Source organism: Alexandromys fortis, unplaced genomic scaffold (genome assembly GCF_014885135.2).
Source record: "Alexandromys fortis isolate MF-2015 unplaced genomic scaffold, M_Fortis_MF-2015_v1.1 scaffold_57, whole genome shotgun sequence".
In the NCBI taxonomy this organism is placed as follows: domain Eukaryota; kingdom Metazoa; phylum Chordata; class Mammalia; order Rodentia; family Cricetidae; genus Alexandromys; species Alexandromys fortis.
In genome coordinates this window covers 6,603,796-6,625,941 of record NW_026067941.1, presented here as the reverse complement: position 1 = coordinate 6,625,941, position 22,146 = coordinate 6,603,796, and the positions used below count along the sequence as shown (strand labels likewise).

Genomic DNA, 22,146 nt, shown 5'->3' with positions numbered 1-22,146 from the left:
ACAGAAAAGGAGAAAATGGGTACCATGGCTCAGCTGTTTCTGTAGACCAATCTCTGTGTGTGTGTGTGGTCCTGAGGAGTGAGCCCAGGAACTCAACTCATGCTAGGTAAGCACTCTTCCCATGGAGGCATACCCCCAGGGTGGCCTTGACTTCATTCTGTAGAAGCATTGAGCTTGTAATCCTCCTGCTACGGGCATGAGGCACCGTGCCCAGCTGTTGTGAATCATTTTCTAATGACCACACAGGAGGCCCCTTGAGCAGTGTCAGGCAGTCGGTGATGGCCTGGTTAGGGAAATGACTGTAGCAGGCTTTCTGTAGGGACTCATGTGTGTCCTCTCAATGTGTCCAATACAGGTTTCGTGCCACCATCTACCCCTGCCCGGAGTCTGCGGTCGAGCGCAGAGAGATGCTGGCCAGCGTCAACGTGAGGCTGGAGGACTTAATCACTGTGAGTGAGGGCTTCAGGCCGTGAGCTGATGGGGGCCACTGCCCTTTCCTTGTGAGTCCTGCCTGGAATGTTTGCTTTGCAATTCTGGTTGGAACTGCAACCGATTGCACAATTAGAAAGCAGTGTTCAGTGAGCTGGGGCCGACAATTCTGCATGCTTGTCACATGCTGCTCAGCTTAGAATGCACCGCAGCCCTTGTTCACCTCAGGCAGCCGCCCTAATCTGATGAAAGAAGCCCTTTATGGCCAGCCTTTGCCTGACGAGTCTGCAACCCTGCAATCAGCCAGCGGAGTGGAGCAACCAGTTGGCTGGGATGACTGTGGAAACAGTGAGTCTGGTTTTTCCTTGTGAGTGCTGGATGCATCCCAGATAGACTTCACGTGTGTCTGGGATCAGACTACTCTTGAATGGCAGCAGCGTGCAAACTGGTTGCTGATGTCACCTGGGCCTCCGTCCAATGGTATTCCCCACCAGTGCAGTCCACGATAACTTTCCGCGCCACAGAACTGCTCTGCAGGCCACTCGATCCGGTGCTGTAATGTCAGGCCACAAGTGGCTGTTGAGCTTTTGAAACGTGACAAGTGACGCCAAGGGACTGAATTTTGATTACTATTTAAGTTTTGTGCACATGCATGAGTGTGCTTATGTGTGTGCATGGGTGCGTGTGTGTGTGTGTGTGTGTGTGTGCACGTGTGTCGAAGCCAAGGACAATTTCAATTTCAGATATTCTCTTCAGGGGTGCCGTCTACCTTCTTTGAGACAGGGTCCCTTGTTGTCGGGGTTTCTGTCCTGCCTGGTTTCTGCAATCGTTAAGTCCCAAAGAAATCACACAGAGGTCTGCATTATTTATAAACTGATTGGTCCATTAAGCTCCGGCTTCTTATTAACTCCTATAACTTATATTAACCCATTATCCTTGTCTATGCTAGCCGTGTGGCTCAGTACCTTATTTAGTGAGGCAGTCACATCTTGCTTCCTCTGTCTCTGGGCCAGGACTGCAGAGGAATGGGCTTCCTTCTTTCCAGAATTCTCCTGTTCTCATTGATCTGCCTCTACTTCCTGTCTGGTTATCCCACCAATACGTCCTGCCTGGCTACTGGCCAATCAGCGTTTATTTAAAATATAATTGACAGAATACAGACCGTTGTCCCACACCAATCCCTGATTTTACCAGTGCTTCCCCTTAGGTGGGCAGACTGGCCAGCAAGCCCCAGGGCTCCCGTCCCTAACTCCTCAGCCTTGGATTGCTAGCGTACATCACTGTGCCTGGCTCTTTTAAATGAGTTCTGGGCATTGGACTGATGTCATGTTTGCAAGGCAAGCGCTTTACCAGCTGAGCCGCTGCCCCGGATCACTGTTCAGTTTTTATTAAATTGAGATCCCCAGAGTTGCACTTGACTACTGGATAGGCTGGACACTTTAAATCTCCAGTGTGTGAGTTTAGAAGTTAGGTTTTAGCTATTCATTTTTGAGACCGGGTCTTGCTGTGTAGCTCTAGGTGGGTGGCTATTTGTTCCATAATTCAGGCTTGTTTCGAACTCATGTCAATCCTCCTGCTTCAGACTCCTAATGCTGGAGTTACAGGTATATGCCACAACACCTGGAATGTGTGCTTTAAAAGCCTTTGGCCAGTGAACACTTTTACTGTCCCAGAATATCTGTATTTTATTTAATTGTCTCTAATCCTTTTTAGCCACTGTCCCAGCAACTCTTTCCCTCAGGAAATTCCTCCTCTGAAAATACTCTGATGGGGATCAGGGATGAAATGAGGCTGATTGTGTTTATGTGGAGTGGGACTTGGGCAGCTGTGTTCAGAGATCTGGGGAAGTTCTGACTGACCCGCTTTCCCTTGTTCAGTCATAGCCAAGGATGAATCTGAGGCTCTCTCCAGTGGCTGGCACTTGTTCTTGTAAGACAAACTGTGAAAACAGGCATGTGTAGGCATGGGGTCAAAAGACCGACTGGCCAGAAGGGCCTCCTCTGGAGTTCATTCTCAGAGTTTCTGTATTCTAGGATTCAATCCTGTCTGTGAGCAGGATTTTTAAAATCACAGTGTGTGTGTGTGTGTGTGTGTGTGTGTGTGTAAGCACTTGTGTTATGGCATGTGGAGATCAATGTGTGTGTGTATGTGTTTGTAAGCACATGTGTTATGGCATGTGGAGATCAATGTGTGTGTGTAAGCACTTGTGTTATGGCATGTGGAGAGCAATGTGTGTGTATGTGTGTGTGTGCGTGTGTGTATAAGCACATGTGTTATGGCATATGGAGATCAATGTGTGTGTGTGTGTGTAAGCACTTGTGTTATGGCATGTGGAGATCAGAGGACAACTTATAAAAATGGCTTCTTTTCATGACGTAGGCTCTGGGAATCAAACTCAGGAAGTCAGACTTGACCATAAGCACCTTTACACACTGTGCCATTTCATGCCTGCAGGTGTTCTTGTTAGGGTGAGATTTGTGGTAAGGTTAGTGAACACTTATCTGTGCCACGGTGGTTTTGTCTCCTGGTAATCCTCAGACTGAGTTGTTTTACAGCCACAAGTGATCCTTCAAGACACACGTGCAGGCCTGTGTCTTACAGGTCTCACGTTCATGAACTGTCTTTTATAACATATGAGAGGGGACTGAAAAAGATGACCCTGTTTTATTTGTCAAAACAGGAAATGTAATTCCATCAAAGGAGTTTTATGAGCACCAAGTTTCCCGTTCATGAACTCGCTTGGCATTTATTGAAGGGTTTATCATGGAGACTGTTTGGTCTGACTGTAACATATGACCACAGTGGGTAGGTTCAGGTACTAGACATAGACTCTCACACACAGTTCTTTCTGGAGGCCAGAGGTCCAAAATCAAGGTACCACCTGGGTAGGGCTCTTGCTGAGAAGGCTGAGGGAGGACCCTTCCTGTCCTACCCAGCATCTGGTGGCCACTGGCAACTTGATGGCCCTGGCTAGTGGATGCGTTGCTCCCATCAGTGCCGCGGTTCCCATGGTGAACTTCTTGGGTGCCTTCCTCTCTAGATCCAGGCTCACACTCCTCCTAACTGGACACACAGTTCAACCTAGAGCAACAGCAGGAGGAAGAGCAAGCAAATGGCTTAGAGGAAAAGGAGGAAAAAGGAGAAAAGGCCTTGCTCATAGGGTCTAACCTTGGGTAGGGGAGACAAACTGATCACGTGCTCTTTCCAAGCAGGGGAAGCCACTATGGCAGATGAACCCCCGCTTTCACCATCTTATCAAATACCCCTATTGTTTTTCTCTTTTTGCTTTCGGCCAGGTCATTACCCAAACAGAGTCTCACCGGCAGCGCCTACTGCAGGAAGCTGCTGCCAACTGGCACTCCTGGGTCATCAAAGTGCAGAAGATGAAGGCCGTCTACCATGTCCTGAATATGTGCAACATTGACGTCACCCAGCAGTGCATCATCGCCGAGATCTGGTTCCCAGTGGCAGACACCAGGCACATCAAGAAGGCGCTGGAGCAGGGCATGGTGAGTGAGTGGCAGGGGCGGCTGGGGACAAGAGGCCAATGACGTCTGGTCTTCCCAGCCCCTGCTCATCCTGTCTGGGGTGTGAACAAGCTAACAAGTGGCTCTGAGGTAGAACTGTTCCTTATCTTGTACCTCCAGCACATTAAAAAAAAAATAGAGACTGTATTTCATATAACAGAGAGTCTCCAACTCTCTATGTAACTGAGGATGACTTGATTTTTTTTTTTTCAAGACACAGTTTCTCTGCACAGCCCTGGCTGTCCTGGAACTCACTCTGTAGACCAGGCTGGCCTTGAACTCATAGAGATCTGTCTGCCTTTGTCTGTATAGAGCTGACCATGTGCTGACCACCTGGCTGACCTTGAACTGACTCCAGGCACTCACCACTGCACCTGATTTATTCACTGCTGGGGACTGAAATCAGGGCTTAGAGCCTGCTAGGCAGGCACTCGATTGGCTGAGCTATGTCTCCAGTCCCTTTACCTTCGATTCTTAACTCATTGCTAAGGCATAGGAGAGAAACTTTTTTTTCCCTCCAGCAGTTGAAAAGCTGCCACCATTTCTTTGTGGCACTCACTCACTTTTCAGGTGGTACATTGTGAGTGCTCACACGCTGCCCCTCTGCCGGCTGCAAGGGTGGTTTTCATAGTATGACTGTAGGTGCCCCCATCACCTTATAGCGGTATGGGCTAGCTAGAGAGACACAACACCCGAACCCTTGTACTAAGAGCTCAAAGGCATACTTGGTTCAACGTGCTAGCTGCAGCACCAAGCCACGCATGGTGTTTGGTTGCTACTTCCTCATGTATCTGTGACACTCTCCCTGGGCACAGTGGATCCAGAGCTTCCGGGGGAGACACGACCCAGTCCCAGGAGACTTTCTAGAAAGAGAGATGAACATGGCGCTTGCCCCTGAATATGTGCTCGCAGGCAGCCGTGAGGGGCATCATGGGAGAGAAGCTGGTTGTGACCACCTGTTGACCTCATGGATGAAAGAGTGAGCCCCAGCCCAAAGAATGCCTGAGGGCCGACCCTTGGTTCTAGGTGGGTGAGACCAGCAGCAATGCCATTCCAGCTCAGGCAGGAAGACGCCTCAGGCTATCCAAAGCCACACAGGGCCAGGGTGACCCACACGTGGGAATGGGCTCTCTGGTGCCAAGAGGGCGGCCTGACTGCTTCCTGCTGGAGAATGTGATACACTTGCTTGGATCAATACATGGAGGATCAGGGTGGTGACCCCACTGGACTGAGGCCTGGGTGGAGGGAAGGAAACTGGCTCTAGCCAGGAAGGTGGGAAGGGGTTGGGGGCTGGAGGACTCGTGGCAGCTGTGGCAATCAGAGCAGATGTTGCTGAGGACCCTGGGAATTCTGTGAGGTAAAGCTCTCAGGTGGAGAGGTCTGAAGACAGAGCTTGTGGTGAAAACGGCCAAGGAGGTGGAAGCCGTCCATATTTCCGCTGAAGGAAACGGAGGCACAGAGACCAATAGGAAATCAGAGTGAATCAGGGCAGCAGGACTTCAGTGTGTGTGTGTGTTGGGGGGGGGGCATTCTCAACACCCTCAAGTTGCATTCCCAAACTACACAGAAGGAGCATTTTCAGATTATGAATTTCCCTCTGATGGGGCAGAGCAGGGTGCATTCTGGGCGAATTGTGAAGCAGAGTGCTCAGTGAGCAGGGAAGGGGCAAGGTGGGTGCGGGGTAGGGGTAAGGGAAGGGGGCAGGGTGGGTACAGGGTAGGGGCAGAAAGGGGACAGGGTTGGGGCAGGCAGGGAGCAGGAAGGGGACAGGGTAGGGCCAGGGAAGGGGCAGGAAGGGGACAGGGTAGGGGCAGGCCGGTGCAGGGAGTGGGCAGGGCTGGTTAGGATGGAGGTATGAAAAGAAAGCTCCTGAGGCCCTCAGAACAGTGTAAGGGGTGGAATAAAACATTTTATTACATTTAACTTGTGTGTGTGGAGGGGGTGCACACACGTGGAGGTCAGAGGACAGCTTGTCTGAACTGACTGTCTCTCTCTACCGTGTTCACTCTGGGAATTGAACTCAGGCCATCAGATTTGGTGGCAAGCACCCTTACCTACTGAATCAACTTAGTGGCTTAGGGGAACAATTTTATTCCATAGCAGAGTGGCCTGGTCCTGTCTATAATTTAGAAGCATTTTCACCACAGAATGGGGAGAGCCAGGCCACCAAGGAGGCGGTGCCACAACACTGGGGTCAGAATTGAATTTAGAATTTAGCAGGGGAGTTGAGGACGCCTGTAATCCCAGTACTCAGGAGGTGGAAGGACTGAAGTTCAAGAGCATCCTTGAGTCACAGCTATTTCAAGGCCGGCCTTGGGGTACAGGAGACCCTGTCTCAATGTTATCCTGTGTCGTCATAAGGCCAGGCTTCCTACGAGGCTGGCTAGAGCAGTTCCTTCAACCCCCTGAAGTATCCCAGGTGCTTCCAGGACAGGTGTGATTGGGAGGGTTAGGAAGGGTGAAGACAGAACAGGTGTTGGGCTCTGTCCTCATCGTCACAATCCCTTCCCTTGTGGCCTCTGCCAGCCACGGCTCAGCTGCTGTGGGGTGTGTACTGGATAGAGAGGAGGCTTTGGGCCTTGCTGCTGAGGAGGAGACGCCTACTCCCCCTTAACTGGAGAGTGGGTAGCTCCTCCAGATGCTTTATGACCTGGAGCAGTTTCTTAACCCTGCTGTCCTCGGTTTCCGTATCTCTAAACTGGGCTTTGTCTTGAGATCTACCTCATGGCATCATGAGGTGAAGTGTGACTAAATTCTGCAAAGTCTCCTTTAGTTGGTGAAGTCCCACTGGGGGCACGCTGTGCGGGTTTGGGGTGGTGGATGGTGTGGAGGATGGTCAGGCAGAGGAGGTGACTTACGCAGTCTTGGTTTCCATGAGGAGTAGGTCACAAAGATGTCAGTGGAGGACTAAGTCAACCCTGTAAGGAAGCCAAGGTGTTTTGACGTCACTCTTTAGACTGTAGGAAGTCTTTGCAGAACAATGCCTTTGGTTTGTTTTATTCTAAGAGTGACTGGACAGCGTGGGTGGGTGGGTGGGTGAATCAACAGAAAGGACCTAGGCTGGAGGAGGTGGTGAGGCCTGGCAAGGGTGGTAACTCGAACAGGAGCCAGGGTTCAGGAGGGAGACGTATAGAGCTGGAATGGCGGCCACTAAGTCAGGAGAAGGGATTGAAATAGTAGCCACAGAACTTCAAGAACCTAGGCAAATGGAGGCTCTGGGAAGAGGCAGGGGACAGGGAGGACCTAGTTGGGGTGCATTGGAGATTCATCTGTAGGTGCATGGATTTTTTTCTAGAGATGCTGAGTCAGGAAAACCTATTGGGCAGTTAGAAAAGAGTGAGATGTGGAAGAAAGTTCTTTCCTTGAAAGAAAAGGATGAATTAGCCAAACGACTGAGCTTCCGAAGAAAGGTGTGGGGGAGGGGCGGGGAATAGAGAGCCTAGAGCTGAGTGTGTGTGTGTGTGTGTGTGTGTTTGGAAGGCATGGAGGACGACCAGAGAACCAGGACAGGTTCTTCCCTTTTGATACACTCATGTAAGCAATATTAGGTAAGTATTAAGACACATTCACCTTGCACAGGTGGAATCATGGTTCTTGGGGGGGTCAAGAGATGTCCCAAGTTTGTGTCTTAGATCCAGACCTGTGGGCTGGTACTTAGTTCTCAAACATATACATCGGTCACCTGTCCTTTCTGCAGGAACTTAGTGGCTCCTCCATGGTCCCCATCATGACCGAAGTGGAGACGAAAGCGGACCCTCCCACCTTCAACAGGACTAATAAATTTACAGCTGGCTTCCAGAACATTGTCGACGCCTATGGTGTAGGGAGCTACAGAGAGATAAACCCAGGTAAAGGTCTGATGCCTTGCACAACGAGGTAGCAAGAAATTGAAAATTGCTGAGGTGTGCCTCTCAGTAGAGGCAGGAGGTGAATCCAGTTATACCGTGACGTTCTACAATGTCTTTTGGTTTCCCAAGGCTTTTGTAAATGCTGACTTATGAAAGATTTACTTTTTGTCTTCACCCCTCCTTGAGTATGCTTATTTTATCTATTTTTATTTTATATGCATTGGTGCTTTGTCATGGGTGTTGGGTCCCCTGGAACTGGAATTACAGACAGTGCGAGCTGCCATGTGGGTGCTGGGAATTGAACCCAGATCCTCTGCAAGAGTAGTCAGTGCTCTTAACCACTGAGCCATCTCTCCAGCCTTTTGAGTATGTTTTTGTTTAGAGTCAGGTTCCTGTATGTAACCCAGGGTAGCCTTGAACTCACGATCTCCATGTTTCCATCTCCTGAGCACTGAGTGTACAAGTGAGTAACACCACGCCTGGCTGTTTTAAATGTGAGCCAACCCTAGGTTTCATTTTCTTCTCCAAGTCAGCCAAGGCCCTGTAGCATCTTTACAATTCCGAAATTATTATGTGAGAAAGACAAGGATCCACAGGACCTGAGATCAAGAGAATAGATTCTTGGTAGCCTGACTTGTTTCATGTGACTATGGAGGCCTGGGTAGTAAAATAGAGGGGTAGACTAGATGCTCCATAGCCACACAGAGAAGAGGATTCTTCTCTAGCCGGAGTCTTCTCTAACTTGTGACCAATAATTCGGGGCCTTCAGGGGGTCATGATGCCTGTGAGTGACTGCTGGTGCTGTCTGGGGTGGAGACAGACCAAAGATGATACTGACAAGAATACAGGAGTTAGAGACACCCTTCCAGTCCTGTGTTAGCCACTTTTACCACACTGGCCAAATACCTCCATAAACAGCCTATGGAAGATGGGATTCTATCAGGGCTTTTCCGCCCTGTAATAAAATGACCTGACCAAAGAAACGTAGGGAAGCAAGGGTTTATTTTAGTTCCTGGTTCCAGAGGGAGAGTCTATCCCCAGCAGGTAGAGAGGGCATGGCAGTAGCGGCAGGAAACCTGTGTGCAGATGAAACAGAGAAAGAACAGAAAATGGGGCGAGGCCATAAAATCTAAAGCCCATGCTTCCTCCTAAAGGTCCCATAATCTTCCCGAAAGAGTGCCACCAACCAGGGAACCAGTGCTCAAATGTGAGCCTGTGGGGGTGGGGGACGTCTGACATGCAGGGAAGGAGAAACAAGAGCTGAGAAAAGGGTCTATGGAAAGGGATCAGGGCGAGGATGAGTCTATTCTAGTTTGGTTTCTGTGGCTGCCATAAACATTATGACCAAAACCAAACTGGGGAGGAAAGGGTCTGTTTCACCTTATAGTTCTAGTTCACCATGAAGGGAAGCCAGGGCAGGAGCTTGAGGCGGGAACTGAAGCAGAGGCCTCGGAGGAGTGCTGCTTGCTGCCTTGAGCCTCATGGCTTCTTCAGCTCACTTTCTTATACTCCAGGGAGGCACCGCTCCGGGTGGACTGGCCTTCTCACGTCATTAGGAAAATGCCCCACAGATTTGCCTACCAGTCAGTCTGATGGAGGCCTTTTCTCCCCAGAATGACTCTAGCTGTGTCAAGTTGAGGAAAACAAAACAAAGCAAAACAAACCTAGCCAGCACTTACTTCTGCAAATGGATACAGTTCCAGTCTGCGATGGAAGAGCAGACATTGAAGACCCAGCTCAGGGGTTGTACCCTGGGGACGCCCCAGACTGCAGCCTGTCAGTGACCAATCCCTTGTTTAGCACCTGAGGCCTTAGATGACATTCTCTGCCCTTGACCCCCTCCCAACGCCACCGTCCCATGAATTCATCAAGGGATTAATCCAGAGGTTAGGTCAGAGCCTGCAGGATCTCATCTTCCTGGAAATGCTATCACAGAAACACCCAGAGGTGCTTTGCTGATCCAGTCCAGCAAAAACCAACCATTACAAATGACACCTAACTTTGTGACCGTGGGCAGCTTGACGCCTGAGTCACCTGTGAAAGACTCAGTGCTGGCATAAGCTGAGAAAGGAGAATCTGTGCTCATGGGGTAGCTTGGGCATGTGGGGACCATGCCGGTACTGTGTGGAGATGGGGGGAAGACAATCAGAAAGGCTTGTGGGGACCTGTCTGCTGCTCGAGGGGCCTCTCTAGAGAAATCTTGGTGGGGGTATGGGGACACATTCAGGGGCCTCAGCCGCTGTGACTGTCACCCCTACAGCTCCCTACACGATCATCACCTTCCCCTTCCTGTTCGCCGTGATGTTTGGAGACTGTGGTCACGGGCTGGTGATGCTAATGGCGGCCCTGTGGATGGTCCTAAACGAGAGGCACCTGCTGGCTCAGAAGAGCACCAATGAGGTGGGTGGTCAGCCAGTGTTCCTGGAGGGAAAGCAGTAAAATGTGTACTTGAGGAGTTGGTGGTGGTGCACAGGGCACACACCTTTAATCCCAGTGCTTGGGAGGAAGAGACAAGGACGAACTCTGTGAGTTCAAGGCTAGCCTGGCCCACAAGGCAAGCTCCAGGACAGCCAGACTGAGAGACATTGAGACCTTGTCTTGAACAAACAAAAAACAAAAAACGAAATGTGTATGTGAAGGGCTGGCTCAGCAATTAAGAGTGCTAACTGCTCTTGTAGAAGTTGTAGAAGCTTGGTTTCCAGCATGTGTGTTGTGGTAACTCACAACCTCCTGTAACTCTAGCTCCAGGGCATCTAGCTCCCTCTTCTGCCTTCTTAGGCCCCTGAACACGTGTGTCATATACTCACACATAAAAAAATAAACATAATGTGATTGTCACTCTAAGGAATAACATGGTTTTGTGAGAAACAAGAAAAAGATACAAAGTTTAAAAATAGCCCAGTTCAGCCCAGTGGTGGAGGCTGGTGTGCTCACCTTTAATCCCAGCACTCAGGAGGCAGAGACAGGTGGATCTCTGAGTTCAAGGCCAGTCTCGTCTACCGTCTACAGAGCTAGTTCAGCCAGGGCTACACAGAGAAATCCTGTCTCAAAAAAAAAAAAAAAAAAAACCAAAAACAAACCCCCAACCCAATAGCCTAATTCAACATAAGGCTTTTGAACAAGGTGGTTGGTTCCTTTGGGCAGCTTGCTGCAGTAAGTTCACCAACTCATTTGGGATAATAAGGCATTGGGTTTTGGCTTACTTATTTTTGTTTGTTTGTTTTAGAGTCTCATGGATCCCAGCCTGGCTTCAAATTCATTTTATAGCCAAGGTTGACCTTTCACTTCTAAGCCTCCTGTCTCTACCTCTGGAAGCTGGTGATTGTAGGCATGCACAGCTTGCCCGGTCTGTGTTGGACAGGAGACTGTGCATGCTAGGCCAGCCCACAGCGCTGGTTCCTGTTGCTGTTTGGGGGCCTGAGGAATGAATCCAGGAACTTGTGTGTGCTAAGCAAGGATTCTACCTCTCTTACACCTCCAGCTCCCTTTATTATTATTATCATTACTATTATCATTATTTTAATTGTTTTGAGAAGGATCTCACTATATGAGCCAACCTGGTCTCAGACTCACAGAGGTCTGCTTACTTCTGCCTCTAGAGTGCTGGAATTAAACCTTGCCTTCTCATAATTTAAAAAAAAATCTTTCTTTATTCTTATTATAAAAACAAAACATATTAATTGTAGAACTTAGTTTGGATTACAGTCTGAGCACCTAGGAAAGATGGTGATGATGCTTTTGAATATATCTACATTTTGTGTGTTTGTGCTTGTCTACAGATACATAATTTTAAAAAATTGCCATCAAGAACTACACATTATTTGTAGCTTCTTTTAAAACCTATCCTAAAATACCATGAATGTTTTGTTCATGGCAGAGACTCTTTCTAAGAAACCCCAAGGGTTCCTGGACATTGGGACCTCACTCTTGGTGTCCCTCTTTAGCACGGCCCTCTTCCATGCTGTTTTGAAGGCAGAAGTCCACGGGTGCTTGTGCGGGTTGGAGTTCGTCTGCCAGTCAGTTAATGGCAGGTGTGCTCATGGTAATACACGTGACAGAGCGGAAACATGCCCTTAGCTGTGTTCCAGGCTGTAAGAGGCACAGGTTGGATTAGTCGAGCGAGTGCCATGATGTCATTGTGAGTTAATCATAAACAAGGTCAGTCTTGTGACCAATTCAGTCTTCCATGGCAAACTTTTAACTGGTGTTGTTTTCTGTGGAAGACATTTAAAGTTGCAAAGCGACATGTCACCTGTTCCTGGAATGAATGATACCCGAATTCAGCATCTTGAGAATGAATGGTACCTGCATCCAGGAAACTGCTTTCCCTGGTGGATGTGGCAGACAGAAGCCCAGCTCTGAAGGCAAAGCCCCAATGATGGCAGATCTGACCTGGAACGGTGGGACAGAGGCCAGCTCAGGCTTCTCTCCTGGAGGTGCTGGAGACCACAGCCTGCCAGTTTCCAGTCCCTTCCTTAGCAGACAAGGCCTCAGAATGCACAGCAGTCTATTCTGCTGAGACAAAGAACATGAGGCTTACATGTTTTGTTTGCACAGAGAATACCAACCAGGATTACCCCAATGTGGGCGACTGTGAAGTCTGCCTTGGTCATGCCGTCTCTCCCTCCACTACTGATGCTGGAGATGACCCACATCACTCTCCCCTCGGCATCTCTTCAGGCCCCACTGACACTCACCCTTTGTTTCCCTGGACCAGATCTGGAACACCTTCTTCAACGGGCGCTACCTGATCCTGCTCATGGGCATCTTCTCCATCTACACGGGCTTGATCTACAATGACTGCTTCTCCAAGTCTTTTAACATCTTTGGGTCCTCCTGGAGCGTCCAGCCTATGTTCAGAAATGGCACATGGAAGTAAGTTTATAGCCTGCCTGGGTGTGCTTGCTGCCCATTTAAAGACCTCAATGCCTACTTCTACAGCTGGGCATTTACACACAGTTCTGATCACAGGTACCCTTGAAATTTCACCCAATAATGTAGTTTTTTTTTTTTTGAAAGATTTACTTATGGGGTCTGGTTGCTTTTCTAGAAGTCCTGAGTTCAATTCCCAGCAACCACATGGTGGCTAACAAACATCTATAATGAGATCTGGTGCCCTCTTCTGGCCTGCAGGTGTACATGTAGAACACTGTGTACGAATAAATAAATCTTTTTTAAAATGTATTTTACATGTATGAAATTGTGTGTGTACCATGTATGTGCAGCAGAGGTCAGAAGAGGGCATTGGGTCCCCTGAAGCTGTAGTTAGTTTTCTGAGCTGCCATTTGGTTGCTGGGATTTGAACTTGGGTCCTCTGCAAGAGCAGCAAGTGCTCTTAACTGCCAAGCCAGCTCTCCAGTCCTAATAATCCAGTTTTATCTTGCATGCAAGACCTGCACCACTTCCCCAACCACTGAACTGGTTATTGTATTGCAGAGAGAGAGCGTCAGGAAGAAGAGGGTGAGGTCAGCAGTAAACTTTGTTCTTGTGTGGAGATGGAGGGAGAGTGAGATCGCCAGCTAGGAGCTTAGTGAAGTCTTTGCTTAGGAGAGGCTGGCACAGGTGGTACAGTATGCAGATCCCACAGGACATTTCCTTAGGCTGCTCAGAAGAGCCAGAGTTCGACAGTAAGAGCAAAGAGGAGATTAAGAGTTTGCGTTGGCAGCTCCCTGGTTTTGCTTGTGGCTGAGTCAGGAGAGTGGGTGGAGGGTGGGCACCGCTAGATGGATGGAAGTGGGCAACTAGAAGCTCTCTCACGCCCACAGTCTGCACCGCCCATGTACTTTCCAGTGAATCAGACTGGAAGCGCAACACTTCAGGCATGGGGATCTGGGGGTAGATGGGGTTCAGAGCTTGAGAGAGACAGAAACAGTGTGGTTACAGCCTTGTTTCCCATCCTGCCTCCTCCCCCTCCTCCTCCTATCGAGGAAGTGCTGTTCCCTCCCTTCTTCCCTCTCACTCCCTTCTTCCTTTCCTTTTCTCCCGACCACTTCCCTCTTCCCTTCCTCCTCTTCTCCCCCTCCCTTCCTCCTTCCCTCTGTCCCTACCTCCAGCCCTTCTTTTCTTCCTGTTTTTGAGACTAGGCTTCCTTACACAGTCCTGACCTTGAACTTTTAGAGATCTGCCTGCCTCTGCCTCTCAGGCACTAAGATTAAAGGCGTGCCTCATTGTGCCCAGTCTATAACACTTCTATTTGAGGAATAAGAGTTTAGTCTGTCCACTCAAGTCTGTACAGAATACAAAAGAAGGGAGAGAAGAAACAGGCAGTCTCACGTGAGGAGATTTGCTGGCCATTGTTGGAAGGCTTCAGTAAACTTTCTGGAGGAAATGGGTGGTGTTTTGTTTTTTAGTAAGAGGACCGAAAGCAGGTCCTACACAAGCTAGTGACCGCATCCCCAGCTCAGATGGTGATGATCTTTAGTTTGAGTTGTGGAGGTTCTGACAGATCTCATCTGGATTTTCTGGAAGGTCCAGTTTCTGGGAGTAGCAGATGCCAATGATAAAGGTAATGAATGAAGATGGAAGCTAAGACCGAAGCTACAACATGGCTGTATTTGTGGTCTGCTCCCCTTACAACGGACAGGCTTCTGTAGAGACGCCTAGAAGAACTTAGTTTCAAAATATATTAAATCTGTGTGGTTTCCCAAAACTACGCGAATTCCGTTCCTCCTGTAGAGTGGGCTTGCTAGTCTGCAGACATGGGTACAAGTGCATGCATGCCTTTACTGTCCCCGCAAATGGCCCTTTCAGCCACTGGCTTTTCAGACACCCTGGAATCCAGGTAGACAGTGCTCAGCACAGGCCCCAGTGCTGGGATTGCGCCAAGTAGACTCATGTTCACGTTGAGGTGGAGAAGGTTGCAGTCCTTCGTCACCAGAGCGGAAGTACTCTCCAGCGGAGTTTGGTCATTCTGGACCTGCTTCCTCTGACACATGACAGTGGCTTTCTGGAGACTTCCTGTGGTCACTGGGGTTGGATGTATGGCCCAACAAGGAAGGCGGCACAGTAGTGGTCCAAATAGACTTTTTGATGTTCCAAGCCACTGAGACCATGGCACAGTTTTACAGAGTACTTTTCTAGGCATCCCGTCACTGTGGACATTCTTCTGTTCTTTATTTCAAACACATACATCCTTCGTTTCCTGTAGAGGCTCATTTAAAAAAAAAACTGGGTCTGGGAACATTTCTCAGCTGGTAAAGTACTTCTGTGCCAAGAGGCAGATCCAAATCCAGGTCCCTGGCTGGAGAGATGGATCAGAGGTTAAGACTGCTCTTCCAGAGGTCCTGAGTTCAATTCCCAGCAACTGTAAGGTGGCTCACAACCATCTGTAATGAGATCTGGGGCCAAAGCTGGGTTGACAGTGTGTATTTGTAACCTCGGTATGGGGGGACACAAGGACAGAGTCCCTGGTACTCACTGTGTAGCCAGACCAAGTTTCTCATCTCTTTTCTTTCCCCTTTTTCTTCTTTCGGGGGATTGAGTTTTACAGAGCTAAAGGTCTATGTGGAAAAGTCCGCCTGCCCTTTAGGACTGCCTTGAAGTCTGGCTCAGTATCTCAGGGCTCAGCCCTACCCTCTTCTCTCCTCCTTGTCTGTCTGTTCCCGCAGCCCGGTCCCCACTTCTTTGCTGATGCTTTGCAGTTTCTATTTTCCTGACTGCACTCCAGTCAGGGCTAGGGCTCTTTGGGAACTTGGGCTGTTAACCTGTGTGGTCCAGAGAGTAACTTCAGAAGCCTCAGTGCTCAGGACAGTACCTGATACATGGTGGCTATTCTGTGATCAAACATGGAGTCATTGAGTAAACAAAATGGCCACCTTGCCAGCATCTGGGCTTTGGTTGGCTCAGAAGCTCATGGCTGATGACACTATAATATTTTTTGCACTTGGCTCGTTATTATTTATATATACATATTGGATTTTTGAGACAGGGTTTCTCCATAGCTTTTTGGTTCCTGTCCTGGAACTAGCTCTTGTAGACCAGGCTGGCCTGGAACTCACAGAGATCCGCCTGCCTCTGCCTCCCGAGTGCTGGGATTAAAGGCGTGCGCCACCACCGTCCGGCTTACTTTATATATTTTTATATTACTTTTGTCTCCCCACTTTGTCTTTGTTTTCGTAGTGCCCATGTCGTGGAAAAGAGTCAGTATTTGCAGCTGGACCCGGCCATCCCAGGAGTGTACTCTGGAAATCCCTACCCATTTGGGATTGATCCGGTAAGAATGTCCTCCGGGGTGAAATGCCAGCTATGGTCACCATGTCGTCCAGACCTCTGAACAGAGACGGCCCAGTCACCTGAGGCTGAGATGGGATAACTGTGGGGCTCCTGTGACAGGCAGAGCTGGTCCAGGAGGTGACCTCCGCTGTACCCTGAACTCTTGCTTTCTATATGGCCTCCCGCCTGCTTCTTCTCCAGCAGCTAGCCCACTGCTGGCTCTTGATAGCTTTTAAAAGGCCCTTGCAGCCTGGAGAGGAAGCTCAGCTGCTGGCAAGGCATGTGGTGTTACAAGCGTGAGGACCCAAGTTTGGTCTCCCAGACTCTCATGTCAAAACCCAGATATGGGCTGGACATGTGGGGCACACCTTTAATGCCAGCACTCAGAGTCAGCCTGGTCTCCACAGAGAGATGCTGTCTCAAAGAACAAAACAAAACAAAAATCTAGGTATGGTGGTATGTGCTTGGAATCCTAACCATCAGGAGGCGGACAAAGGTGGATCCCTGGGACCCGCCCTAGCCTGGCTGGCCGATGAGAGATCCTGCATCAAAGAAGAAAAAGGGAAAACAGGTAGACAGTCCCTGCAGGTGCTCTTGGCCTTGACTGCCCAGATAGTCTGTGCATTAAATAAGTTACTTAATATCCTAATCAAGTCCTCTACTCCCCCCCCCCCCCAGTGGGTGACATCTTTCTTTTGCACTGTGTAGGATGACTTTTTTGTAGGCCAGAGGTCAGCCTTGGGTGTCATCTTTAGCATACCTGGGACCTAAGTCTTGCCAATAAGCGAGGCTGGCCGGCCAGTGAGCCCCAGGGATCCCCTGTCTTTGCCTCCGCAGCACTAGGATTAAAAGCACACACAACCATACATTTTCCTGGGGTCAAGCCTGACTTCTCACGCTTGCATGGCAAGCACTCCACAGACCGAGATATCTCCCCGGACTCCTGGGTCTAGAAAACATGTTTCATTTTACCGATTTGTTATATCTCGCAGCCAGCTAAGATCTGGCATCTCCCAATGCCCTTTGACAGTGATCTCTGAGGAGAGGTTTGTGAATGATCACGCACATCCAGTCACAGAAAGCCGGTGCACACTGCCACCAGGTGGCAGCGTTGTGCCCCCTCATCAACCGTGCCTCCTGTAGACTGGAACTTGATTAGTGTTTTTTCAGCTCTGTATGGGACGGAGCCTGAGTGGCCAGTGTCAGTCTGGGCAACTGAGAGTAAACAGCACGGGGCTCAGAGTGGCTCCCCAGCAGCCTTCCCCATGCTGCCATCTCCTTCAGTCTCCCTGGGTTCTCCCCATTAACTCTTCTCCTCACCCCAATAAAAGCAGAAGGCATTGCTTTGCAGGAGACTTTTCAGGCCTATGGCTCAGTTCCAGTTCCATTCTAAGTTTTATCAAAACGGGTAAAATCCTTGAAAGCCAGTCTGTAAACTGCAACGTGTAAAAGACAAACAAGTTGCTAATGTTTTTAAAAAGATTTTATTTTTGGCCAGGTGGTGGTGGTGCACACCTTTAATTCCAGCACTCAGGAGGCAGAGGCAGGGGGATTTCTGTGAGTTGGAGGCCAGCCTGGTCTACAAAGCAAGTTCCAGGACAACTAGGACTGACTGTTACACAGAGAAACCCTGTCTCAAAAAATTAAAAAAAACAACAAAACAAAACACTTTTTTTTTAATTGAAAAGAAACTCTGTGCGTATGTGTCTCTGTGTGTGTATGTGTCTCTGTGTGCTTATGTGTCTCTGTGCGTATGTGTCTCTGTGCGTATGTGTCTCTGTGTGGGTATGTGTCCCCGAGTCTAGCTGTCCTAGAAAGCCAGAGGCATCAAGACCCCTGGAGCTGGAGTTGGTGGTTGTGACCCAGATGTGGATGCTGGAAGCAAGCTCTGAAAGGTCCTTATGTGCTCTGACCATCAGCCGTCTCTCCAGCTCCATGCCATGTGCTGGCATCTTCACAGAGGGGAAGGTGTTCCCATCGGTCAGACTAGCGTCACCAGGAAGCAAGCAAAGGGAGTTTAGAGATGTCAGGGTCTGGTGACATTCCTTTGCTTTTGTTCCTACCTTCTCTTCCCACACAGCCCACACCCACCTGTCAGCAAACCCCATCCGCCCAGTTCTGCTTCTTAGACTCAGCAAGGAGGGAGAACTTTAAACTTACAAATTGAGGGGGCCAGCGAGTTCTGGGGAATATGTAGGGGAGCCTTTACGCAGCATGAGTGGGGGGATGTAAACACGTGTGGCCATCACAGAAGTCGAAGCCTGAAAACAGAACTACATGACCCAGCTAGCCCACTCTCGGCTGTGCCACAGAGACACTCGCGCGTCCATATTCATTGCTTCTTTATTCCTGACAGCCAGGAAATGGAACCTGCCTAATGCCCATCATAATGCCCATCAGCATATGAATGGCTAAAGAAAATGTGCTACAATGGGATTTCATTCAGCCTTAAAGGAAAATGAAATTACGGCCTTTGCAGGGAAATGCATGAAACTGGAAAATAATATGTGGGGCTGCATAAGTCTATTGCCGGAAGACCAATGCTGCTTGTTTTCTCTAATACAACGCCTAGATCTGAAGTGTGTTTGAGACAATGGGGTGGGACTGGAAGGGGAATCATGAAAAGACAGGAGCACTTGGGAAGGGGAGAACAGGAGGGAACTCTTAGTTGGCTATTGGCCAAACTATTGTAATTAGTATAGTTTAAGTGTGATTATTCAGGTCTGAGCGGCCAGGAAGTGAACGAGCAGTCTCCGGTTATAAGGACCCGTATCTTATCCATGGTGGCTCTGACAAGTGATTGTAGAACTGGCTTAAGAAGGTTCTGGAAAATGCTCTGTCCTGTGACGTATTCTGGGAACTCAAAGCAAAATGGGATACTATAAAAAAGGAGTTGGAAACCATTCTTTGGTCAACACTCTGCAGGCCATTAGTAAAGATGCTGAGGCAAGTTTGAGACTCTGCGTAGTATTTCAGAGTATCTTTCCAGTTGGTACAAGGCAAACCATGTATCTTCTGGTGTGTGTGTGTGTGTGTGTGTGTGTGTGTGTGTGTGATATATGAGGGGAGGCATGCATACCATAGAATGCATATGGAGGTTAGAAGACAACTTCGCTGGTTTCTCCTTCTGCTTTTCCATGGGTCCCAGGAATAGAATTCAGAAAGTAGTTTGCTTTCTGTTGCTATGATAAACACCATGCCCACAAACAAACAGGAGAGGAGAGGGCTCATTTAGCCTCGCAGATTACAGTTCGTTATTGAGGGGAAGCTAAAGCAGGAACTGAAGCAGAGGCTATGGATGGGAGCCGTTTCCTGGCTTGCTCCTCATAGCTTAGTTTGCTTCCATAGACAACCCAGGAATGCCTGCCTAGGGGTGGAACCACCCGCAGTGAACTAGGCCTCCTACATCAGTAACTAAGGAAGAAAACAGTCCACAGGCCAATCTGATGGAGGTCAAGGTGACTCTGGTTTGTCAAGTTGCCGGACTTGGCAACAAGCACCCTTCCACACGGGGCCATCTCGGCAGTCTTTATCCCTTGCACTGGGATATATGATCAATGGCACCAGTGGTCCTCACACTTGGTTACCATAGTTGTGGCTATAACAAGCTTATCTTTTCCCCTTTCTTAGCCCGATGTGCATGTTGTCATCCCCACAGCAGCATCCTTGGGGGACTGTGTTGTAACCTGAATTCCAAGAAACCTCCCCAGTTCCACTCATGTCTTTCTCATCATGTTTCTTCTCCAGATTTGGAACCTGGCTTCCAACAAACTCACGTTTTTGAACTCCTATAAGATGAAGATGTCAGTCATCCTGGGGATCGTTCAGATGACTTTTGGTGTTATTCTCGGCCTCTTCAATCACATGTGAGTTTCTTCGTAAAGGAAAAAAAAAGGTTTATTTTTAGTTATGTGTACGTGTGTGTTTCAGTGTGGGTGTGTGCACATGAATGCAGGCTCATGGATCCCCTGAGCTGGAGTTATTGGTGATTGTGAGCTGCCTAACATGGCTTCTAGAAACTGAATTTGGGTCCTGCAAGAACACAGGGGCTCTTAACTAATGAACCATCTTCCATCCTTCATGTGAGTTTCTTGATTCACCTTCTGCTTGCTTGTCTGGTGGCACCGAGGAGGATAAGGCAGAGCCACCAGTGAGCCTTTGTGTGGCAGGTAGCTTCCCTCTGGGTCTTGGCTTGAGCTGAGACAGGCTGGTTGGCTAGAATCAGGAGCACCTCTGTTTCTGCCATGCAGAGTCTGTTGAAGTGAACGCGTGTTTTGCATCTCAGAAATACCTTAGTGTTCATGAATGTGCTGGGAAGCTCATTTAGAGCTCCTTGTGTTTCTCCTACCCGGAAGGGATGGCTGGTATAGTATCCACCTCATTCTCCAGCCAATGGGCCAGGGAGGACTGGTATGAATTTTGGTGCTCCCAATCCTGAATCATCCTGGATATCCTTTTCTCTCAGCTGGTAGCAGCCTCTCTTCCTCTTGCCTGTTCATGTCACACCCTATTCCTTTCCTTTGTCAGCATCCATTACTGGAAAGCTTCTCAAACTTATTGATGCTAATAGCATCCCATGCTCGCTCAGTGTGCCTTTTGAACATGGCAGCTGACAACAGGTGCCCAGAAATCCCACTTGCTGCTTAGGTCAGGAATAAGTGGGGCATCAGGGTCCACAGAAATGGTGGAGAGCTTGCAATCAGTCATTTACAGTCTCAACTTCAGCTCCTAGTGAATGTGATCACAACTGCAATGCCTGGCATTGCCGAGATTGTTACCATAGTATAACACGGGGCTGTAACTCAGTTGGTAGAGAGCCTGTCTGGCCTGCACAAAGCCCTGGGTTCATACAATAGGTGTGGTTGTGGTATCCACCTGTAGTCCCTGCACTCGGGTGGAGGCAGAAAAACCAGGAGTTTCAAGGCCAGCTTGGGCTCTGGGAGATCCTGTCTAAAAAATAAAGGGACAAGTAAAGAAAGGGAGATAAAGAGAGAGAATGGGAATACATGACCAGAATGGGTGAGGTTACAGGAAAACGAACAACTTCAACCTCTATGACCGAAGACCATGAATCATAGCAGCAGCATCCACTGTCCGTCATCCTTCTGTCCAGGGGACTTAGAGGAGAATGGGTACCATGCAGGTACCATGGCAGAGAAAAGGTAGAGAGTTACTCAGTGAGTCTTAAAGCTTCTACCCAAAGTGGCAGGTGACTATTTCTGGTCCCATTTTGTTGGCAAGAACCAGTTGTAGGGTGATCTTAGCCTGAGAGGAAACCAAGGATGCTGTGCCCTGAGGGGTGAACTGCAAGCGAGAGGCTAAATATGTGAGGAATAACTACCCGGTGAATGGATGGCCATAGGCCTCCTTGTGTAGCAGGAGTTCTGACAGTACATCTCTAGAGCTCCCCTCTTAGCCTGGTAGGGCTCTGTCTTAGTGCAGAAGGCTGTGAACTTTATTACTCTATGTTGGTACTATGTCTTGAGAGAATTTTTGACTTTTATAGAGTTTTAGGATCATAAACTACTCTCTTGTTTTCTGTTCTTGAGGTACCAGGAATTGAGCATAAAACCTCCCACAGGCTAGGTGTCTTGCTATTCTGCTAAGAAGATATCCTATGACCATCACAACTCTTATAAAGAGAGCATTTAATCGGGTGCTTGCTTGCCGTTTCAGAGGGTTCATCCACCATCATCATGGTGGGGAGCAGTATCTGAGAGCTTTATATCCTAATCCTGCAGGCAGAGAGAGAGAGAGAGAGAGAGAGAGAGAGAGAGAGAGAGAGAGAGAGAGGGAGGGGGAGAGGGAGGGAGGGAGGGAGGGAGGGAGGGAGAGAGAGAGAGAGAGAGAGAGAGACTAAGTGTACAAATATGAGCCCGTGGGGGCCATTCTTATTCAAACCACCACACTAGGCAAGTGTTCTCTACTGAGCAGCAGCCCTCCTTTTTAAAGATAGGGTCTCATGTAGCCCAGACTGACTTCACACACACACACACACACACACACACACACACACACACACACACACAAAGATGGCCTTGATTTCCTGCTTCTACTTCCCAGGTTCTGGGATTATAGGCAGAATTAATGGGAGCCTCGGTGCCCTTTTTTTTTTTTTTTTTTTTTTTTTT

The 22,146-nt window shown here is 48.8% G+C and overlaps 1 protein-coding gene across 1 annotated transcript in view; it reads left to right on the top strand.

The window, feature by feature from the left end:
• Window positions 1-22,146, top strand: part of Atp6v0a4 (ATPase H+ transporting V0 subunit a4) — a 78,500-nt gene that overhangs the window by 46,557 nt on the left and 9,797 nt on the right. Inside the window, exons 9-15 of the mRNA XM_050147994.1 lie at window positions 356-449; window positions 3,726-3,938; window positions 7,654-7,804; window positions 10,065-10,204; window positions 12,522-12,679; window positions 15,923-16,016; window positions 19,763-19,881. Of these exons, the coding sequence (XP_050003951.1) occupies window positions 356-449; window positions 3,726-3,938; window positions 7,654-7,804; window positions 10,065-10,204; window positions 12,522-12,679; window positions 15,923-16,016; window positions 19,763-19,881 (969 nt within the window). The remainder of the gene's footprint in view (window positions 1-355; window positions 450-3,725; window positions 3,939-7,653; window positions 7,805-10,064; window positions 10,205-12,521; window positions 12,680-15,922; window positions 16,017-19,762; window positions 19,882-22,146) is intronic.